Source organism: Centrocercus urophasianus, unplaced genomic scaffold (genome assembly GCF_019232065.1).
Source record: "Centrocercus urophasianus isolate 14NV4802_14NV808 unplaced genomic scaffold, USGS_Curo_1.0 seq_12, whole genome shotgun sequence".
Classification (NCBI taxonomy): Eukaryota; Metazoa; Chordata; class Aves; order Galliformes; family Phasianidae; genus Centrocercus; species Centrocercus urophasianus.
This window is the reverse complement of record NW_024884364.1, coordinates 9,514,808-9,537,773: the sequence shown is the minus strand read 5'-3', so window position 1 is coordinate 9,537,773 and position 22,966 is coordinate 9,514,808. Positions and strand designations below refer to the sequence as shown.

The window sequence follows — 22,966 nt, the reverse complement described above, 5'->3', positions numbered from 1 at the left end:
GTTACACATCCTACATGAAGTTTTAAACAAAATTAGAGCTAAGTTACCAGAGCCACTCAGAGCAACGCAATTTCTAGTTTGCAAAGACTTAACAAAAAGTTAACTGCAGGGGAAAAAAAATAAATCCAGGTTCTTAATGTTTCCTGTTTAAGTTCTTATTCAAATTAATAGTCCAGTAACACTTCTAGCACAAGACAATGCTCACTCTTTAGCAGTATTCCCAGGAGCCAACTGTTTCTCCTGTTAGGAAGAGGGAGCCAGAAATAAGAATGCAAGAGCACTCTATGCTAACCTGATTAAAGAGACAGTAACCTTTTTCCTTCACCTTAATTAATCACTGACAAAAAAAAAAAAAAAAAAAAAAAATCTTAAAAAGGTACCACTCCAATTTCTTTATTATCTGTAACCTTTTGAAACTAATCACATGGAACTACAAAATTAGCAAATGCCTTGAGATCTGTATACAAAACATAAATTACCTCTAATTTCAAACTCAGTTATTAGTGTACCACTCAAAATCTTAAAAAAGTGGCTCCAAAGATAGTCTTACACCATTCTTAAAAAAGGAGACTGTTCCTTTAATGTTACACCCTCCCCTCCCCCCAGACACCCAAATCTCAATCCACATTGTTTAGTTATTCTCTTGGTCATGGATATTTCCAAGATGAGATTTTATATTTCGCTCCCATAGCTTCTGGTTGTCGGAAAACCCATGCTTTCCTTTATTGAAGGAATTTGGTCCTGCTGAGGTTGGTGTATCCCTGTGAAAAGCAAAACAGCATCAGTTGAGAAAGTCACTTTAAAGACAGTAATTAGTGCAACAGAGCACTAAAAAAATCATTTTGAAGTCCAACCTGCTGCCAGGAACTACCACACATTTCTTTATTTCAGTTATGTCAGGAGTCCTAGCTACTAGCAACTGTCAGTTGGTGAAAAAAACTCATCTGTCTGTGGCACGTCAAGATGAGATGGGGCAGCAGAGGGAGTGGAAATGGCAGTAACTGCTGCTAACTGGGAAGCATTTGTAGTACAGGCAAAGAAGCTGAGGATCCAAATCTACCGTTGGAGAAGAAAATTCACTGAAAAGCAGTAAGTCTGCATTAGCAGGAAGTCAACTCAGGGATCTGATTTTAAAAGCAATCTGTAATGATGAACATCTTCACAATATATATGCTCAAGATTAATCTCTCTCTTAAGTAAAGCCTTCCCTATATTTAAGATTGACCCTAATGTACCTCAAATCTGTGTCAAGCAAAAGAGCAATACATATTTATTTTAAAAGTAAACCAGCTGTTTGTTTGGTTTTTTGTCTCTCCAGAAGACCATCTTCATCTTTCTCTTGCATGAGTTTAAAAATCCGAGCAGACTACAGACCTCAGGGCAATTGTGTAAAATGGGGAACTACCAAGATATAAGACTGAGCAGCAAACAAAAACTCGCAGTTTGCAACTCTTGACTACTAATCTCCAAGAAGAAAACTAGTGACGTAGAACAAATTTCTTCCTCAGAAGAAGGCAGCAATTAGATCCAACATAAAAATGTATGCACACTACTCTTAAACTACAATAGAAACATATGATCTATATTTACTGTGCTTGTTTCTGAAGAAAAACTTTTTGAACCTATTCCATCTTTCTGTATTTGAAAGCCATCTGCAAGACTTGACTTGAACTTGATATTCTTCCATCTCACCCTTCTTCAAACCACAGTTCACAGCTGACTTACCTTCCAATGTTCTTCATACGCATCTTAGCTTCTGGAGGCATTTCCTCTGGTTCACTCTACAGTGGAAAAAGGAGTTCAGAGTATGGCTGGCCATTATCTTATGAACATCTCAATGCTAAATTATGGAATGCAGCCCAACAGGAAAGCAATGTGATTTAGAAAAAATAAATAAAAACAAACAATTCCTCTGATCATCTCTGTGCAAGAAGGAGCAGCAACATGACCATGAAATACTTAAGAAACCAAAAAGAGCACAACTTCTCTTTGCCTGTCCTTTATAAAGCCCAGAGAAAGCCACCAGTAATTCCAATGATGTATATTTCGTTTTCAAGGAAAAGTTATCAGTATATTAAACAATTTTTGAACCAGTAGAGTACTACAGAATTGTACATACTTAAATGGAAAATCAGGAGATGCTTCTAAGCATAAAATCCCTATCACTTATATAAAAAAAAAAAAAATTAAATGACTTGCTATCTCCTCCTAACTCTAACCTGCACCAATGGGACTCTAAGTTGTGTCAATCACCAGCTTACTACTCACATCTTCATCTTCATTGAAAGCCGCTGCTACAGAAAGGGTTTTTGGAGCAAGGGTTGGAACGGGCTCTTTAGGCTTCTGAAAGAGACCAAATACACGAGTAAAGTAAATCTACTAACTCAAAAAAAAAAAAAAGAAAAAAAAGAAAAAAAAAAGAAAGCTTTGCATTACCCTTTGCATTTTAAATAACACGGTAAAACAAAGTCAAACATTTTCACTGAAACTGAAGGGGGCAGTGAGGAGGAAAAGTATTTTATTTTGAATCAGAACAGATGAAGGTTTCTCTCTGATGAAAAGGAAAATGGCTGCTCATCTGTGCAAAAAACTCTTGAAAAGCTGGTTGAGCCTTCTCAGATTACAGCTCCCCACAAGTAAATCTCAACTTACCAGCACACTGCGGGGACACAGCCACTGGTGCATGACTTGAACAATTAGATCAGAACCCAAATAAGCTGTTGTATTAAGAATTTTACTACGCTACCATTTTCATTATTCTTTTTGGAGTACTCATTAACGCCAAGAAGTTGGATACATTTATTTTCTTGCTTTTTCACAGATTAACAGCTTTCTGTCACTCACGCTACAGAGGCCTGAACAGCATAAAGGTCCTCTGAAAAAGTACTTTTTAGACTTCTGGTAAATAATCTTCAGTATTTCAAGCACATCAAGCTATTGAACTCATGATCGCCACATGTAATAGAGTCACTTCTGATGTCTTCTCTGCAAGACCACTAAGGAAGTGCTGAATCATCAGTAACAGCTTGCTTCAACAGCACTTTTATCTAAATCAGTTATATGCAGTGCTTCATCCATCACCACTTTACTGGTTATCGTTTTGTATACATTCATATTTTGGAAGCTGATACTGCGGAATAATCCTCAGACCACTGCCTACAGCTCATCCAATATCCTATAGTATATAAATATTGTATATATAGTATATATAGTATATATATATACTAATATAGTATATAAATAAAAGCATCAGCTCCAGAGGAATGGGTAGCATAGTAAGAAAAAAGGAAAAAAACTAAACTAAAAGGAAACAGGCTGAGCTACAGCACTGTCATAAATGGTACAATGTCAATCACCCACTAAACTCAGTGAGCCAGAAATCCTGAGATAAATTTACTGCCACTGGAAATAGCTTCCTACATGAAAAATCTGAGTTTGTTTGTTGCTCAGAAGGCAGATCTGCCAATTTTTCAGTCTGATCTGACCTAATTGTGTTTATACCCTGGAATGCTGCCAGCCCAGGTTTCCTTCCCATGTGAAAATAACAGACAACTCTTTTCATTTTCTGCAGATCTGCACAATGCTGGCACTGCAGGTGCAAGTCTTTCATGATTACAGTCTGAACTTAATCCAGACAAGGATCTATAACCTATCCATCACAGTGGAATGTATAAGGGAAGTATAAATGAACCACTTAATACAAGGGGGGCATCTGGCTTCTCCTTGCTTGAGCTAGTACAGGTCTACTTTGTAGTAAGGAGAAGCATCGAGTTCACTTCAGAACAAGCACACGGATAACCTTCACTGTTTATCACAGAGCATCAGAATTCTTAGAGACCTGTGCAATGAGGTCTCATCTCTTGCACATTATTTCAATTGTCTTTTCAAATAAATCCTTCAAAAAGGTTACAAAACATGCAGCAGGAAATGAATCACACTGACCTTGCAAGTAACAAGCTGAGTTATGGAAAACAAACTACACTGCCCCATGCAAAGACAAGATCTTCAGAATGGAAGACTCACTAAGGCCACCTCAGAGAGCGCTTGCTTTCATGAAGCTTTAAGCATCCATGCAACGAAGCTCCCAGCTCTCATTTCAAAGTGACTTGAACAGATTAATGAGTCTGCTCATTTCCCTCAGGAAATTATTCCAGACTATCAAATTTCATTACAAAATTACTGTGCGTATTCAGAGATCCATAGTTAATTCCACCAGGTTTTATGCTTCCTAAGACAACTGACCTGGTATTAATCACCTTGAAGTACTTACATATGCATGACTAGGTGGCTCTGCAATGATTTCTTAATCTTCATCCAAGTCACCCACATTTCGTTCAAGATTTGCCTTCTGCAAGGAAGCCTCCCCACAGTACATCCCCTTTTCCTTAAAATTCAAAGCCCGCAGACAACTTACATTTGCTGCCAGTTTGATGGATATTGCAGATGCCTTCTTTGATGTCTGACTGCCTATGGAAAATCCAAACTTGGACATTTTGGCAGGGGCAGGCTTTGTGATAAAGTCTTCAGCTTCTTCATTAGCTGCCCGTTTCTCTGCGCTGCGACTCGAACTTTCCCCTCCATTACTGGAAGAAACAGTCTTAGTTTTCACAGGTTTTTCTGCCTCTTCTTCAGGTCCTGGTGAAGTCGAAACAACTTACCAAGATGAGCTATTTTTACTGAGCAGATTGATGGGAGCAGCAACCTCAAAAAGCATTATACTTTGAGTGCAATAGGTTAGGTGCTTTAAGTGACAGCAGTTGTCACCAATGTACATTTAGTGGACAGCAAAACACAAAGAGCAGAAGAAATCACAAGCACTCCACTATTAATACAGAACTTCCCATGTACGAGCCACGAAAAGAATCTTGAAGCACAATCTATTTATTTAGCATGGAAGTCAAAGTTCACGTAGTAAATTAAGTGCAGATGACTAAATCTCTTTAGGGTTTAAGTTGCAATAGATAAAGTTTCACAAACTAGAATCCCAATTCCAAACCTAGAGCAGATGACCTAAGTTAAAATTAATTCTACTAAATTTTTATAACAACGTGTCCATGCCAGTCTCTTGGCCTGTCTGGCACAACTCTAAGACCAGGGAAGTGCCTACAGTCAGGCCGGCTGTCTCAGTCATGTTTCAAGTCACTGCTTGTCCGCATCTCATCTGTAATAAATTTGCCAAGCTCTGCTTGAGGAAGGAATCAGCACCGAGAAAACATATATATAGATTTCATCTTTTCTATTTTTGCATAAAATCGTAGAAGAACACAGTAGTTGAACAGTGGTCCACAGAAGAAGGACTTGAATCACATTTTCATTTCCTACAGACGCGGTTGCCTCAGCTACGCCAAGGGACAAAGGTGCCCTTGGAACACTCACAGTGAACATAGCAAACACTTCAGCAAAAATACATTTCTCTGCTGCTGCAATAAGCAAATCACTGCAGTAGCAGATGGAAAAAAAAAAAAAAAGAAAAAGCATGCATTAGAGAAAAGACAGGCAAGTGCTCATACTATCAGTCTAAGAAAAACTAGCAGTGGTTTCTCATTGTATCAAGTTGAGAAAAAGACTCTCCGCAAACAGCAAATTCAGACTATGAGGGAAGAAAAGTTCTTGGTATTGCTCTCTAGCAACAAAAAGCAGATAAATAAAGCAGAGCAATGGGGGAGAAGCTAGTCTGAACTGGGGGTCACAAGATTGTAACTCTGGGATTAAAAAAAAAAAAAAAAAAAAAAAAAAGAAGAAGAAAAAAGCAAAGTGTGTCAGGAGAAAGGAAAATTAAGGACGTGAGGAAATCCCGAAGAGAAAAAATGAAAGACGTACGCTCCAATTTGGCAGGTCTGTTGGGTTGGGTTTTGGTAGTGGTACTTATTTGTTTTGTTTTTAATTGCCTTAATTTTCACAGCTGCTCAATATTGACATTTTTCAGGCATCCATTCAGTACACTTACTACCTATCTACCATCTCTATATTGCTATTTCCTAAATCAGAACTGTTGTCTCAGTAACAGAACATATAGACTTTCTACCCTAATGTTCAAGTTGTCAAGATAGTGAGAGACGGGAACAAAAATTGATTTCTCATTCATCATTGGGAAAATGATAGATAAGAAATTTCTTTCTTACACAGATGTAAAAAATTCTAACTTCACTTTATTAAAAAATAGCACTAGTCTGCATCACTGGAAATCTGACTCAAATTATAAGCGTGAAAGCAACAAAGACAAAAGAGGAACAGGCACCATTTTCACTAGTGACCTTGGGTACCGGCTGCTCTCTTAAGACAGCTTTCAAACAGAACTTTCCAGGGCTATGAGAAGCTTTTACAGCTTTTTCATGAAACAGAATATTCAATTACTATTCTAACCTAGGTACATCATAGCTTGTAAGGTGATGTGAGGGCAGGGATAACATTCAGTGGCCCAAAAAGCTTTGGAATGGTTGATCTAGAAGCCTGCCTCTAAGGCAACCACAACAGCTCAAACTTCAGGTCACACTGGACCATTCCAGGCTCCTAAACTCACGCTGGCTTGAAGCTAAATCAAATTATGATACCCTACAGCTTACTAATTTGACTGCAAATTCTAGAACATCGCTAAACAAACATGAAGCCTGAGACCATCTAGAGTTGGCTGTACCAACTCCCACACACTTTTTCTCACCCTTCTCCAGGAAATGTTAAATAGCCTCCCTCACAAAATTAGATCCTACTGCCATTGCTTTTGCCAGGCTCTACTTGGGACAGACTGCAGATTGCTGAAATAAATGGTTTCCTTACAAAAACTTGCTTGATGAAGGTGCTACAAATGGCTCAAGACAACCAGGGGGGAGGAACAAAGATGCAGATCATTCCTTAAGCAGGTCTCTGTTATTTCCTCAGCCAATGCAGACATATTTTTAAAGAATTTTTACTGTTTCCTAGGGATTTCTAGATAGTCCTATTTCACCTATCACAAGCACCACTGCTATTTGGAAATCTACCTCTGACCAGTGCTTTTTTTCATGGATCACAGTAACAACACTGTCTCTGGTGACAGCTAGGATCCAAGTGATCAGCATGGAGCTGTGTCAGGGGAGGAGCAGGTGGGGGTTAGGGACAGGTTCCACACCAAAGGGCAGTGGGCATGGAATGAGCTGCCCAGGGCCGTGGTCACGGCCCCAAGTTGCTGGGTTCAAGAATCTTTTGGATAGTGCTCTCAGACATAGGCTTTGAATATTAGTTGGTTCTGTGTGGAACCAAGAGTTGGACTTGATGATCCTTCTGGGTCCTTTCCAACTCAGGATACTCTATAATTCTATGATAAGAAGTCACACTGCTTCATATTTGAGTTTTCCTCACAGGCATCAACAAGCTGTATGTGCACGTGGACATCTTTTCACTGCCTTGGTGCTAGAAGTGACAAGAGCAACAATGCTGAATGCAGAGCATTTTGGGCTATCTTCCCCCAGGAGTGGGACTGAATTTCAACTACGTTAAATTCGAGAAGAAAAACATCGATTTTGGCAAAAAACAGAAGGCTCTAGATTGCTTTAAAAAGTCACTGGGGAATAACAGCCAGCATTAGGGCTAATGTAACATAACTCATTAACATCACATTCCAGCACACCAGAGAAGTAGGTGGTACAGTACGGACACTGGGCAGAGTAATACTGGCCAGTTATAATATTGCACACACAAAATGAGAAATAAAGTACTAATAATAAAAACAGAACATGAATCCAGGAATCACCACTCATACTTTGGTGATCAGACATATGATTCATTCTTAACACTATCTTATTTGGTTTACAAGCCAAATTAAATCTTCCAACAGATCAAAGAAGTGCCTTCTGTTTCTAGCAATATTTAATTCAAAACCAGGGAAGGGAAGCTTTAACAAGTCACCGTTTTCCCAATGTTAAGTCATACAAAAAGAAAGCAGGCAAGAAGGAAAGACACATGATAAAACATTCCAGGAGAACCAATGATAAGCAGTACATGAGGAGACAGAAATATCTAAATAATACAAAACTAAATAATAAACTTGTGGATTGCTGCCAAGCAAAAAAAAAAACAAAAAAAAACAAAAAAAAAAAAACAAAAAAAAAAACCTTGTGATGCTCAAGATGGCACACAGGGGATATTCACTGTATCACTACTCCCCAGGCGCTTCAGTTGTTAAAGCCAATGTTGAGTGTTTCAATGGCAATCGTGAAATCTCTCTCAATACACGGCAGAATTATTCCGCGTATTTTTTCATTAAAATAAAGAAACAAGAGAACGCCTTAGCGCGGCAGGGCGAATTCGCCGGCCACAAGCGCTGCCATGAGGCCGAAGCGGCCCCAGGCGCCGTGCCCAGCCCGCGGCCTCCCCTTTCGCGCAGCCCCTCAGGCCCGGTCAGGCCCGGGCCGCCCCTCACCCCAGGGCCGGGCACACGTCGCAGCGCGGCCCGGCCCAGGCCAGCCTATCCGCCCCTGGGGCGGCACTCCCCGCGCCCCCCACCCCCGGGGGACGCCCCCGGTCCCACAGCGCGCCCCACGGGCCCGCGGCGAGAGGCGCTGCACGTTCACCTCCTGCGGGCGGCGGCCGCCTCGCCTTCTCCCCCTCCGCTCTGCCGTCCGCCATTTTCCCCCGCCTCCGCCTCCCGCGCAGCGCACGCGCGCCGCGACGCCGCGGCTGCACCGCCTCCCGCTCCTCCCACGGCCATGGAGAAGACACAGCGGCCGTACCGGAAGCGGAAGCCATGCAGGGAGGGCGGAAAGAAGTCCAAGCGGCGCTCGTGTGGTGCACTTCCGGCAGGCGGGGGCCAGAGCCGGCGCGAGCTGAGTAATACTCTCCGGACTGCGGCAAAGTCATCCCGCTTCCCTCTCTCCCAGCCGTTTCCTCACTAGAAAAAAAATAAAATCAGAGGGCCCCGTTCTTCGTTTTCCTGGATACAAACCACTACATGCGATCGGTAATTTGAAGCACCAGTGTACGCAATTGATGAAATCAAGACGCTTTAATTGCCTACGAACGAATCCAGATGCTTCTCGCATTCACACGGTGCCCATTGACGCCCTGCAGTCTGACCACCGGCTGTTGCATGAGCTGTCATAAAAAATAAAAGGCACTCTGCATGTCTTTAAGTATTCACTGAGATGACTTTATCATCTCAGAACTTCCAGTAGTCTGGCAAATGTGCAGTACACAGACTGAAAACAGTCATTCGCAGGGAAAAGCCACTCAAAAGAGCGCGAGGTATTTTTTGGCAGGTTCAGGAAACTCTGGGATATTCTTTCCTAACTGTGAATTCCTTTGTCCCAGAACACTCAGAGACAAACCACGCAACTTCCACAAACTCCCCAAACTCACGTTAAAAGAGCAGAGAAGCATTGGCACAGGCTGCCCGGGGAGGTGTTGGAATCACCATCCCTACAGGTGTTTCAGAACTGTGTGAATGTAGTACTGAGAAACATGGCTAGTGGGCATGGTGGGATGGGTTGGTGGTTGGATTAGATGATCTTAACGGTCTTTTCCATGTGATTCCATGTCTAATGTCAGTTTATGCACCAAAAACAAGGAAAAGTGTCTTCTTTTTGGTCTCGCCTAATCTTTTAGAATAAGGCCATGGATTTGCAAACCCATAGCACTCAGGTATTCCTTGGAGAACAAACTTCATATTTTGTAAGAATCACCCTTAGCCATTATGACTCTAGTGAACAGACTCATACACAGTGTAATCTAATTTCTATTGCATAATTTCAGAAGTCCACAAGTAAATTCAAACAGACCCAATAACACAGTCATTAAAAAAAGAAACGCTCTAACAAAAGTCTTTTTGAACTAGTCCAATAAATTTTAGTGACAAACAGTAATTACAGAATACAGTCCCAGAAGTCTCAAGAAACTGGCACATTTAGGGTTATAGCTTGCCTGTGAAATAATTTTCTTCTCCATCACTCTATTTTTGTGTTAGCCTCTTGGAGTAGTTGTTTGCAAATCGCTTTTGTAATTCTTCTGGTCTCTTCCCAAGTTTAAGCACGTTGATCAAGTTTAAGGTTTTTTTCAGTTCATGCATAGGCTTGTTTACAAAGCCACAGTACTTTCTTTTGGGAACAAATTCCAGAGCCTTCTTCCAATCTCCAGTATCTTTCAAGGTTAATAAAATATGCATCATCTGATCCAGCGTGAGATTTTTAGCACCAGAATTCCACAGCAAGTATTTCTCCAATGGAAGGGCTGCAGTCTCTAGCCCCAGTCGTTTTGCCTGTGCTAAAGAAACTCCTGTTTTTATACTCTTGTCAACTAGAGACCCGACAATGTAGATTTTGTTATGATCAAAAGTTTTCATTACTTTGGGAGAATCAGCAGTCAGATAGACAAGCTTATCCTTCGGAAAGATGTTTGTGTAGCACTGGTCTGTCACTGTGATAAGCAGTTTGTCCCACGCTCCTCTATAATGTTTGATAAATTCCTTATGATACAGACTATCATCTTTGAAATTACAGAAGTGAATGTGGAATGGATCCACAGATCTTCGATTACAACCTTCACTTAATACTATTTGTCTCACTGTATTTGCTACTTCCCTGACAGACATGTACTTTTCATAAGACATATCAAACACTAGAGGCTGGCCAAAGATCATAGACTGAGCAACTCTCCAGTTGTATGCTTTATCCATAGAGCTGCTCCACAAACAAACATATGGATTCTTCTTGGGCTCTTCAGTTTCTGAAGCTCCCTCTTGCGTTTCCAGCCTCCTTTCCCTTTTTTCATCCATCTTTCTTTTGTTACTTTTCTTGTACAGTTCTTTAAGATGCAAAAATTTTAAATACTTCTTTTGGGCTGATTTGGAAGGACATTCTATAAAAGCTTTTAGCTGTTCTTCACTGATTTTTTCAGGAACTGCTCTACCAACTAGCCTCCACAACTCCAAAGTCTCACGTGCCGCAGCCAAAGCAGAGATCTCCTTAGGCTCAGAGACTGTCTCACTGACATCCTGCAACCCAGACTTCATTACTTTCTTCCACGCATCTAAATCTACTTTTTCTGAGGAACTGCGTGTATTGTCCTCTTTCAGGCAAGGTGAGAGAATCAGAGTTCTACTCAGTGGAAACAAATCTCGTTTCATCCCATGCTGTATTGAAAATGAGAAGGCAGAGCATCTTACAATTTTTTTCAGAAGCATATTAGCAGCCCGCATACTTGAACATGTGCTGTGTTCAAACAATTATCTGCAAAAAAGCACAAGAGGGGGAAAAACTTCTCAGAAGTCATGAAGAAAACATAGATGTTCATCCTTATTACTGCTGACAGACAGCAAGTTACATCCTGAGGAATACCAGGAATTCCCGCTTCCACTATTGCTTTTCTACTGTACTTAAAAACAACGTATATGGCACTGTTACGAACGGGTGTGTTTAGCTCTACTGCTTAAAACAGCTGTACCAAATGCAATTCAAAATGCAGTCAGTCTCTCACTAGTGTTCATTTTGATCTACCATTTGACAAATACGAACTTTGCAACAGAAGCAAGCAGAATGCTGCATGGAGACTGAAAATAACTTAAAACTACATCCAGACACCTACCTAATTTCTTTTTTATTTTAGTACCTGTTTTAATTCTTCTATATGCTTCCATATAATAGGACGCTGAGCTCCTACAACTACCACTGCTATAGTTTTGCAAAGCCAACAGTACTGCCATAAGGAAGGAACGCTTATATACCTCGAGGTCCTTATTCCTGGCTCCCTTAGCAGTACAAACACTCGGCCCTTCACTGTAAGAAAGATATTGAGGCTATGGAGAGTGTCCAGAGAGGCAATGAAGCTGCTGAAGGGTCTGAAGCACAAACGTTATGAGGAACAGCAGAGGGAACTGGGATTGCAGACCTTACTGCTTCCTATGGCTACCTGGAAGGAGGTTGTAGTGAGGTGGGGGTTGGCCTCTTCTCCCGTGTGACAGGGATAGGATAAAAGGGAAAGGCCTCAAGTTGCACCAGGGGAGGTTCAGGTTGGATATTAGGAGAAGTTTCCTCTCAGTAGTGATGAGGCATTGACACAGGCTGCCCAGGGAGGTGGCGGAGTCACTGTCCCTGGAGGATTTCAAGAGCCGTGTGGATGTGGCACTGAGGAATACAGTGGGCGCATGGTAGTCATGGACTGATGGTTCAACTAAGATGATCTCAGCGGTCTTTTCCAACCTTAACAATTCTATGATTTCTGAGGCTGCACTATGAACCAAACCCAAACTGATCTTAAGGCCAACTGCTGGGGAGAGGAGGAATGCTAATGATCAACCCTACTAAAGGAGATTACATACCTGGGCGAGCGCGGCTAACACTTCCCCCATGCCACCCCGATCCTCGCCGCCATCTCCTGCGCGTCGGGAAGGCGGGAGCACCGCTCCGCGCGTGCGCGGGAAGGAGTCAGTCCGTTCGCTTTCTTGCCCGGGCCTGCTGGCCGATCTCTGCGTTCTGCGGGTTCTGAACAGTCGTTCCGGCGATCATCTGCCTGTTGCAACGGTCGGAGCCCCAGGGCTGTATCTCCGCGCGTTTGGGCTCCCGGCGCGGGCGGGCTGGCTCGCTGATTTCATTTTGTCATCCTTCATCTTTTTTTTTTTTCTTTCTGTGATCGTCAGGAGAGGGGGGTCGTAGAGGCTGCGCGCTGTCAGGATGAGTTTCCTGCTGCCCAAGCTGAGCTCTAAGAAGGAGGTGGATCAGGCCATAAAGAGCGTGGCAGAGAAGGTTTTGGTCCTCCGGTTCGGAAGAGATAACGATGCTGTCTGTCTGCAGCTCGATGATATTGTAAGAGGTCTTTTTTTTTATCTTTTTCCTTTTTTTTTTCTCCCTCAATATAAATGAAGACTCCAGATATACCTGTTGTTCACAGGACAGTGCCATAGGTTGTGTTTGGGTGATAGGGTGCCTGATAAAGATGGTGGTAGTGTTTGCAGCAGACACTTAAAAGTAACACGAATTCATACCCTCGACAGTTTGACACTTTAGCATGCATGCGTGTATAAAGTGCTAGAGGTAGATGGGACATTCCAGCCCTGCTTAAACTGATAGGATCTAATGGAGATGGGCTTCATAAAGCTTGATGCCTTTATTTCCACTTCTGTCTCAATCCATTTTCTCCCTGTCTGTCTCATTCTTATCAGCTTGCCAAGACAGCTCATGACCTAAGTAAGATGGCAGTCATCTACCTGGTGGATGTGAACAAGGTTCCTGTGTACACCCAGTATTTTGACATCAGCTATATTCCATCCACCGTATTTTTCTTCAATGGACAGCACATGAAGGTTGATTATGGGTATGTCATCCCACCTGACATTGTCTGTTACATTTATAGTAATTTAATAGTCTCTGTGTTACCTTGTCTACAACAGATAATGCTTGAAAACTGTACTGCTGTTGATAGAATCTGCACTGATATGTGAGAAGGTGGAAGTACGGAGCATTAAAAAGTAGTTTGAAACACTCTGACATTGTAAGTAGGTACCAGCTGTGAAATATGCTGGACTCTGCAAAACAGGGCATGATTAAAACCTTAGACACAACACTGCACCTTCTTGGACTTCGGATATCAGGTCATAGTATATTCCTGACTTGGTTGATGTGTTTCTTTCAGAATCAACAAGTCAAAATCCTTAATTTCATTATACAACTTTTCTTGTCTATGTTTTTGTTTTGAATGTTTCAATGTTTCAATACTACTTTTATTCTATGCTTATCTTTAGGTCTCCAGATCACACCAAATTTGTAGGAAGCTTCAAAACAAAGCAAGACTTCATAGATCTGATTGAAGTGATTTACCGTGGTGCCATGCGCGGAAAGCTTATTGTGAGAAGTCCTATTGATCCCAGCAATATTCCTAAATATGACCTTCTTTACCAAGGAATTTAGTGGCTGACCTGAGTTAAAGAGTTATGGGAATGGCGGATATTCTAGATATGTTTTTCCTCAGCATTTTTATCCACTGCTGACACCATGGGACACTTTGAGCGTTTATGGTGAAGGATCATATTGGTCTCTTTCTGAAGACAGACATTCTGTCACTTAGTACTTCTGTCACAAATAAAGCTACTTGTTAACATCTACAATTCATGTAAGTGACTGTACTTGAGTGTCATGCTGACCAGCAGCTGTAGAACAGATATGCTGCTTGTATGCATAATGATGGCATCAGCACAATGGTCATAAGTGAACTAAATAGTAGTGTACTCTATTAATTTAATACTACTTTCATTCAAATATGATATTAGCCAAGCTGTATTTAAAAAGCTGCAGTTGTTACTGAAAGTACTTACCTCTCTGTGCCTTTCCAATGGAATTTTATATTTCTACCCATTACTACGTAACGGTATGAAAGCTTTTTCAGACAGCATCAGAAATTACTAAAATCAGAAATAGATGAACATAATAATAACATAAAGGGAATTTGACACTGTTTTTTGTTCCCAATCTTACTGTTCAGCAATTATTTTTTTCTTAATAAGATGGGATCTGAAGATGTAGGGCAAGGCACCATCAGCCTTCAGAGCTCTTTTGCAGACATGGGGTGCTTTTAATTCCCACACAATTAAACTGGAAATTCAGAATAGCTTTTTCTTTTACATATTCTTTAAAAACTATTTGGCTTTTTCCTTTAGTAATTTGCAAGCCTTTCATGTGGACACTTAAACTGTTTCCCACTTCTATAAAAGATAAAACAGCTGAGAGGAAACAGCTACATCATTCTCTTGTATCAGTTCGATAACTGTAGGTTGCTAACATTTTATAACCCCAGCAAGTCACTCTGTGTAGCCTCACTGATTTCGTTGGATTTAAAATTGCACATTTGCATACTTTGTGTATTCCAGAATTGTCCTTTTATGCACTTAAGAAATTAGTGTTTTGTTGCTCATTTAGTCCAACTACAAAGCTGTCACCATAGAAAGTACAATTTAAAAGATTGTACAGACAAGTGTTGATATATGTTAACATCTTTATTTTGTGCAGCTTTAAATGTCACAGCTAGCTGAAGGGATATGACCTAAAGCTTTCAAGAAGGCATTTTTTTCCTCACAGTTAACTTCATTTTTGAGAAACACAAAAATACAAGTGTCTTCAAACTTAAAACTGTAAGTCTCTCCATAGTGAAGGATCTTAGTTGTAGGGATGGTTATGGAAAAAAGAGATTACTATCAAAACCCAAGTCAGTGTACCTTGATTTACCAACTTTTGCTGCTTCGAGTTGCAATAGGCGAACGTGTAAAGGCCGTGGTGGTCTTGGCTTTCAGGGCGCTGTTCAGGTACTTAAAGATGGAACGCAAGCAGTAGGAAGGTGCTAAGCTATACTTTTCAGTTCCAGCAGAGACAGTTGGACAATTCACTTTGACAAGGGAGCCTACAGCTTTACCTAAAGGCTTATTGTTTGATACCCATTCACGGCAGTGTTTCTGTGTCCACCATTGTATCTGCAGGTCATTTCTAGCCTGATGCTGTATATTGTGCATGGAATCAATGAATGCCACAGAAAACACTTTATTCATCACTTCCCATTTTCTCTGCACAAGCAGATCAATGAACACCAAACCACCATAGCCATGGGCAATGAAAGCCACATTCTTGGCTGCACTTTTAGAAATGAAATGATCCCATACATATATGGTATGCTCCTCAGGGCTACTGCTGCATCGCTTGGTGATCCACTGGCAGGAATGCATAGAAGTCAGTGATTCTTCTCTGGCAGAATAGCTTGGCTTCTCCCTTTCGGTCTTCAAGTCAATGAGATTGTCATTGGGATTCAGTACAATCACTCCCCCGTGGCTTTGAAGGGCCATTTTGATGAACGGTATTTGTGTTCCATGGTACAGCCCCTCACTGATGATTGTCTTGTGTCCCCACTGGCCAGCACGAAAAACTCCACGGTCCTGAAGAAGGACAATTATGCTAGAAGAACTTGTTAGTGCTTTCTCACTCATAAAAAAGAAACTTCTTGGTTCATCCTCTGTAGCGTCAGAAGGAATATAAACTTTTTGCAGTGCGCAGACTCTTTCCAGGAGCTCATAAACATACTGGGTAATCATATGTCCTAAAACTTGATAGCGTTTATGATTCCTCTCATAGGTGTTTTTGTAGTAATTGAAAACAAAGGATTCATTCGTGTCCAGATGCCTCAGTTCCCCTTTTTCATTAAAATCATACTTCAGTTCCTCTTGATAATCTGAACCCTCTACTAGTGTCCTCAAGCTTAGTTCATGTCCTGTTTGTAACCACTGCAAATTAAGACAATTATGTTAATGTAATAATAGACCACCATACAACAGTTACATAAAGCATGCTGTAGTGTAATCAATATTAACATGTGGTAACACACAAAGCATTCATTGCTTTTGGTAAACCTGCTCAAAAGCCAGATTCCTTTTGCAACAGCAGTACACTGATACAAACCCTTCCTTTGTAAGCACTTGCAGTGTGGAAATGATAGAATAAATGACAGAATTAACTAGTGTGATCTGAGAATAAGGAGAAAGGAGTCCATGCCTCAATTTTCCCCATAAGGTTACTACAGCTGAAAATGGAGACCATCATATGATTTTTCAAATTGTGTGATCAGTTGACAACAATTATGCTAGGAACAGCATGCCCATTTTCCCTTTGAGTAAAGTGCAGAGAAAGCATTCTACAACAAACAGGAAAAGGTAAGTGCAGTTTCCTCACAGACTATCATGCTATCCAACAATTCTGTCTCTTTCTTCTCATCCCTGCAAAAATGAGGCTGCAGTTTTCCAGCACATTATGATTAGCAAGTTAGTACCAACTAGTAGTAGCAAGGAGTAAGTATTAATGAACAGCACTTCAGAGCATAAACTAGCTTGGAGGACAGATTTTATACCTGCAATGCCATGTGTAGGATTAAAAATCAGCAGTCATTATTTTTGAAACAGTTGCATAATATATTTCTTTCTTTTTTGTAAGTCTATATCCTAAATCAGTTTCAACTGCTTGTGCTACATTTCTATATACAAACAGTATTCAAGGGTGTGTATTCTAGCTGACTTTACAACCACTGTTTTGATTTTAAAAAAAATAAATAAATAAATACTGTTGGGGAGAAACAGACATAACAAACACACCCTTTCCCCTTCCTTCCCTTACTTTTTTTCTGCTCATATTGAAAGATAAGGAATGGGCTGCTCAGGGAGGTGGTTGAGTCACTGGCCCTAGAGGTGTTCAAGAAACACATGCAGTACTAAGAGACATGGTGTAACTGTGAATATTTGTGGTAGATGGATGGTCTGATTGCATAATCATCTTTTCCAATCTTGGTGATTGTGTGATTTTAACATATTTCACCTGTAAACTTAGTTAACATTTGCACATCACTTACCACATTACAAACATCACTGAAATATAAATCACATAAGCATTACTCTTCAGGAGATTTGCCATTTAACAGTTTATTCCAGGAAGACCCAACATTACCTACCGTATGTTCTCCTGTAAAGTCTGCCATCATCACAGATGAAAATCTTTCTGACTCTGGGACCGTAGGCAATTTCTCTGTGCAAAGAAAATAAGTTCCACATTAGTTCAGGTTCCATTACTTTATGTATATTAGTCTTACATACATCTATAAAATCTATCATTTGCTGCCAGCTAAGGTCATCTCTAGTTTCAGGTAGTTCCAATCTAACATCTTGTGTTTGTATTTTACACCTGAACAGAAGTTTCTTTTACATGTGACAATTATTAAAACAAGCTTTGCAGAGCTTTCTACTACTTGATATAAAAGTATTATGTTAATAAGTAGAGAAAACACTTGGTATTACTTCAGAAAACCGCACATCAAACTTACAGTTCTAAAGCCACCTTAGGAAGAAGAAAAAGATCTTTGTCTTTATATGAAAGGATTTCCAAGGCCACCAGCTGGAAACCATTGCATCAGCTGAGCTTGTTACTCCACCGCATGCTGAGCTGGAGCCAGCCTACTCAGCTGCAGAAGTTTTTAGATTTCAGCACAAAGGTGTGGCCAGCAGGGAGAGGGAGGTGATTGCCCCCCCTCTACTTGGTTCTTGCGAGGCACCATCTGGAGTACTGCGTCCTGGCCTAGGGTCCCCAGCACAAGGATATGAAGCTCTTATAGAGGGACCAGAGAAGGGCCACTAAGATGATCAAAGTGCTGAAGAACTTCTCCTGTGAGGAAAGGTTGAGGGAACTGAGCTTGTTTAGCTCGGAGAAAGCCCTGGGAAGACCTCATTGTAGCCTTCCAGTACTTGAATGCAGCATATAAACAGTAAATGGAACGGTTATTTATGAAGGTGGGTAGTGATAGGACAAGAGGGAATGGTCTTAAACTGAGACAAGGGAGGTTTAGTTTAGATATTAGGAGGAAGTTTTTCACTCAGAGGGTGGTGACGCACTGAACAGGTTGCCCAAGGAGGCTGTGGATGCCCCATCCCTGGAGGCATTCAAGGCCAGGCTGGATGTGGCTCTGGGCAGCCTGGGCTGGTGGTTGGTGACCCTGCACATAGCAGGGGGGTTGAAACCAGATGATCATTGTGGTCCTTTTCAACCCAGGCCATTCTAAGATATGATATGATATGGGCTGTGGAAGTTCTGGCAGTATATATGTGATACACGAGGGTAGGGCAGTGCAAATTGAGTTGTAATTAAACTATGAATCCACCTTCAGGATTCTGACTGAAATGGAGGTGAAAGTCTCAGTAGTAAGATGGGGTCGACGAGGAGCAATATAAACTTCATTTCGTTTGGTTAGAAATTACTGGAAAACAACCAAACAGCAACAAGCCGTTTTCCGTAGCGTCCCTCAGAGATCACAATTTCCCCTCCTTTAGCGCTAGCTTCCTCGACAGCCCCGCTGTTCGTGTGGCTCATCAATTCGCCAGACGCGAGCTGGCCGCCAGTAAGAGTCACACCCGCTTTGCCCTCTAGGTCCCAGTCGGGCTGTGGGAGAAAGCTAAAGCCGAGCGCCGCCACAGCTCCCAAAGGCGGAGCCTTGCTGCAGGCGGGCAGGCCTGCGAGGGGCCCCCTGCGGGGTCGGCGCTGGGGCAGCCGTTGTTGAGCAGGCGGGGCCGGTTCCCCCGGCTCGGGCGGGGCTCTACCCGGAAGTAACCGGCGGAGTTGCGCAGGGGGCGGTGGCGGGGCCTTAGCGAACGGCAGTAGCGGCGAGAGCAATAACAACAACAACAACAACGGTGGCGGCACAGCGGTTGGTGCTGGGGAGGGGCTGCAGCGTGCGCTTGGTGCTGCTCTGTAGGCGGGGCTCCGGGAACCCTTTAACCGCTAAGGGTGAGGGGGGTTCAGAGGGGGTATATAACGGAACCCGGCAGCGAGCCGCAGCCCCGGTGGGTGGGTGTCTGCGTCACCTCCTAGTTCAATGTTCGCGAAACCGCCAGGGAGGACGGCGGAGCGGCCACTCGGTCTTTGTGAGTGGCCGTTCTTCAGCCCCGCAGGAGGCCGGCCGGCCGGGAGTTGTGGGTATGGCGTTGGGTTTGGCGATGGCCGGGCCCTCTTATGTAGCCTACGCATACTGCTCTTGTCCAACTTAGGGCTGAAAAATTGCTGACGGAAACAAAACTATTCAGGCTTAAATGGTGAGTTAGGCTTCTTGAGTTAGGTTGTGAGGTTTGAAGAGCTTACGACCTCTCTGCGTCTCATGCAGAGTGTGTGTAAACAGAAGAAATGGCTTGGAACACTTGTGGTTCTGAAGCTCTGTTCTTCCAGTGACGAAGAAGGTTATCTGTTAACAGATTGAATTGTATTACTTTATTATTACAAGTGTTCCAGTGTTACAAATATCTTTCTGTGGCACTTTTTACGATCAAAGACCTGCTTATGCTCTAGTGAGCAGGAAACGTAATTCTATACATGCTTCAGGGTAAATACCTTCCTTCGAGACAAGTTCTGGTGGAAACTTTGTTAACGAGTCCATACGCACACACTGATAATGCAGAGCCCTGCTGAAGCGTATCTCTTGTATTGTGGCTACTCATGAACTTATGTTGTGCTAACTGCCTGAGAAAGGGTGCTTTTTGCTGGTTTTTTTGCTTACTGCCTACTGCTGCAATCTTAATTACTTCCAAATAAATGAAATGTAAATTGCTAAGCTTATTTTTTGTATGTGTATGAATATAATTGTATGTTTTTCTTTTCTAGTGGAAAAAGTCATGGAAAGAAGACCATCACCTTCAAGTCATGTCAGTGTAAGTCTTTTACAATTTGTAACAGGTAGCTTTCAGGATGTGGGTGTCCTGAGATGCTGTGGCTGTGCTTATGTAACCAGTGACTCTCCAGGGGTCCTGTTTTCACGTTGTTGGAACAGCTTTCTTGAGAACTAGCTTAAGCTAGCAGCAGTCAGTTGCAATGTATTCTGCTGAACATGTTAATACAATGTAGGGTTAATGTTTAACATAAACTGAATACTTTTCGAGGCCATATTAAGACTTAAGCAATTCTTAAATAATAATAATAATACTCAGGTGAATGAGCTGTGTAACTGATTAATCTTTGGTTATCTACTGAGATGTGTGTAAGAATCCATATGCTAGTGTCCTTTTTCTTAAAATATCCATGTTAGTTGTAGTTTCTAGCAATGGAAGTACAAGCGAAAACAAACTGTAGGCACAGCAGCTGGTTTGATCCAGGTAAGGTCTGTGTGGTGTTCTAGAAATAAAATGTTTCCAGCACATTGTTTATATGTGTTCTCTGACTTCTGCTTCTGTGGGTGTAGCAGATAAATGCTACTGATGTAGATGAGGAATCTACAAAGTGCATATATGTGCTGATTCATTTGCTTTCTGTTAAGGGAAAGCTGAAGCAGCTTGCATACATTGCACTTAATGTAAATTCAGACTTCTGTTGGTTACCTCTTTACTCTGTGTTTGTCCTGTATGTTAATTGCAGCTATTCCTAACTGACATCTTAATGAGTACAAACGTTTTGAGGATGTGGTGCACTGAGGTGGAAATCTTGCTAATGAATATATCTTATGCTTTTTGTCCCGCTGTCGGGTCATCTGTTTCTGTTCTGTGTCTGACCTTATCTTTTTCTCAATGTTACGTTATTACAGAAGTTGTCTGAAGCTCTGTTATGCAAAACACAAATTTTATACAGTTCTGTGCTGTCAGGAATCTTATAGCCTGCTGCTTTCCTTCCTGATGGATTCTGTGTTGTTTTTTTTTTTTTAAAGAAATTGATACCTCACCATTAATGCATGGATTTGAAAAAAAACATCCTGACATATTAAAGTTTATAAGCCATTTCTCCATACAACAAAATACCTCTTATTGCAGAATTTCTTAATAAAAAATGGGACATACTTCTATTAAAAGCATTGCTTATGTGTGTCTATATTATTACCTTTGTGATTAGATGATCTTGTAGGTCCTTTCCAACCTTGTGATTCTATGATGTGATATTGTATTTGGCACTACTGTTTGAATATCAAAAGGAGCTTGAGGTACTGTATAGAAATTCAGATCTGATAATTAAAACAATAATTCAAAGAAGGATAGAGAAGGATAAGAGTAATTATGATTTAAGTGGAAAAATGGAAGAATTATCTCATTGGCAATGCAGTATGCTTCAGTTATGATCTGAAGGACTGCATACAGAGCTAATGAATGAAGCTTCTGTGTTAACGAAGTTGCTGGCCTCACACTTTTCTAGAATACTGACTTGTAATTTCATCTTGCAAAGTAGGATGTCAGATAGCTTGCAAATAAAGTTCACAATGCACTTTGCAGTAGCTGTCATATGGAGTAGCTTTTGCTTTTTTTGGGGGGGAGGGGCTAATGTATTTAATTAACTGAAAGATTAGCACTACATTCCATATCTAATGTGTTTGAATCTAGTCCTGTTTGCAGCCTGTAATTTTGCACATCAAGGTGCCAGGAGAAGTGTCTAGGTTTTCATTTCTATGTTTAGTTGAGTTTGTTTAATGTGTTTAATCAACTTCAGAGTAACTCACCTCTCTTATTATTATTTCTTGTATTGGCAAATTGCTGAGAATTACTAATGGCCCAGAGAGGCAGTGAATGCCCCATCCCTAGAGGCATTGAAGGTCAGGATGGAAGGGCTCTAAGCAACCTGATCTAGCTGTACATGTCCCTGTTCATTGCAGGGCTGTTGGACTAGATGACCTTGAAAGTTCCTCTCCAACTCAAACAACTGTATGATTCTTTATTTTCAATACTTAATTTTGATATGGTTGGTAATGACAACAGGTAATAGTGTTTTGAGGACATTGGAGAATGCTATTGCTAAATAATCATATTAAAACATTAGTACTATGACAGGATAAATGATGTTCTTTATTTTCTGAGAGCAAACATACGTAATTCAGCTGTCTTGTTTTCTCTTGATCACTCTTCAAGCTGTGATGCGAAGATTAAATTAGAGCATTAGCAAGTTAGAGGGAACCAAGAAAATGGAGTAACATTGGATTGGTTTTGGTCTCACCTTTTGGGCACGTGTTTGAGGTTGTTGTGAAATTAATGAAATAAGATTAGTTTTTTTTCTTGGTGTTCATCTGTTAAAACCAGCTCCTGATAGAATGACAGCGATTTATGATGAAACATCAATGAGAATACTTCTAAGTTAAAGTAACAGGTCAGTGCTTTGTTTGTGACTTTATTTTACCTGATGATTATAAAAACTTTGTATCTGGCAGTATGTCAGCTCCTAGCACCAGTGGGTAATTTAGTTTTATCATGTAACATCCTCTATTTTCAGTTTCGTATACCAAAGAAGAAACCAAACAACAAGTCAGAGGATGTTCAAGTTCAGTCCCCTTTGGCAAGGCTCCCAGGCTCTCAGCATTGGGACTACCCTTTAAGAGAGGTAAAGAGAAGTTCTCTGCAGTGTAAAGTGCATAGGAGAGTTGTGTGGGTTTTTTTGTTCTGCTCTTTTAAGTACCAAGTGCTGCCTTGTACCTATGTGATCAGTACCTGACCCATGTTTCCTGGGAAGGTCAAGCGTGTAGATCTGAAACGTGT

At 41.3% G+C, this 22,966-nt stretch overlaps 5 protein-coding genes across 16 annotated transcripts in view; 2 read left to right on the top strand and 3 right to left on the bottom strand.

Moving 5' to 3' along the window:
* Positions 1-368: 368 nt before the first annotated feature.
* LOC122156069 (PEST proteolytic signal containing nuclear protein) lies at positions 369-8,627 on the bottom strand. Its single transcript, XM_042810537.1, has 5 exons — positions 8,547-8,627; positions 4,415-4,635; positions 2,269-2,343; positions 1,726-1,781; positions 369-761 (listed from the first exon to the last, which is right to left on the bottom strand). Exons 1-5 carry the CDS (start codon positions 8,599-8,601, stop codon positions 632-634), a joined length of 537 nt encoding a protein of 178 aa, XP_042666471.1. The 5' UTR covers positions 8,602-8,627; the 3' UTR covers positions 369-631.
* A 1,166-nt stretch (positions 8,628-9,793) lies between these two features.
* Positions 9,794-12,365, bottom strand: TRMT10C (tRNA methyltransferase 10C, mitochondrial RNase P subunit). The gene is made up of 2 exons (XM_042810884.1): positions 12,284-12,365; positions 9,794-11,195 (listed from the first exon to the last, which is right to left on the bottom strand). Exon 2 carries the CDS (start codon positions 11,162-11,164, stop codon positions 9,920-9,922), a length of 1,245 nt encoding a protein of 414 aa, XP_042666818.1. The 5' UTR covers positions 11,165-11,195; positions 12,284-12,365; the 3' UTR covers positions 9,794-9,919.
* Positions 12,366-12,391: 26 nt separating this feature from the next.
* TXNL4B (thioredoxin like 4B) lies at positions 12,392-14,065 on the top strand. Its single transcript, XM_042810883.1, has 4 exons — positions 12,392-12,485; positions 12,602-12,767; positions 13,124-13,275; positions 13,703-14,065. The coding sequence occupies exons 2-4, from the start codon at positions 12,636-12,638 to the stop codon at positions 13,866-13,868; spliced, it is 450 nt and encodes a 149-aa protein (XP_042666817.1). The 5' UTR covers positions 12,392-12,485; positions 12,602-12,635; the 3' UTR covers positions 13,869-14,065.
* A 966-nt stretch (positions 14,066-15,031) lies between these two features.
* LOC122155623 (putative protein FAM172B) lies at positions 15,032-18,845 on the bottom strand. The gene is made up of 3 exons (XM_042809637.1): positions 18,734-18,845; positions 17,437-17,510; positions 15,032-16,222 (listed from the first exon to the last, which is right to left on the bottom strand). The coding sequence occupies exons 1-3, from the start codon at positions 18,843-18,845 to the stop codon at positions 15,176-15,178; spliced, it is 1,233 nt and encodes a 410-aa protein (XP_042665571.1). The 3' UTR covers positions 15,032-15,175.
* Positions 18,846-19,089: 244 nt separating this feature from the next.
* SENP7 (SUMO specific peptidase 7) overlaps positions 19,090-22,966 on the top strand; it is a 42,803-nt gene continuing 38,926 nt past the window's right edge. For 5 of the 12 annotated variants that reach the window (XM_042810149.1, XM_042810148.1, XM_042810141.1 and 2 more), the window contains exons 1-3: positions 19,090-19,179; positions 20,127-20,173; positions 22,704-22,811. In XM_042810149.1, the coding sequence (XP_042666083.1) occupies positions 20,138-20,173; positions 22,704-22,811 (144 nt within the window). In that variant the 5' untranslated portion in view covers positions 19,090-19,179; positions 20,127-20,137. The other 7 variants (XM_042810140.1, XM_042810138.1, XM_042810139.1 and 4 more) reach the window with 7 other exon arrangements.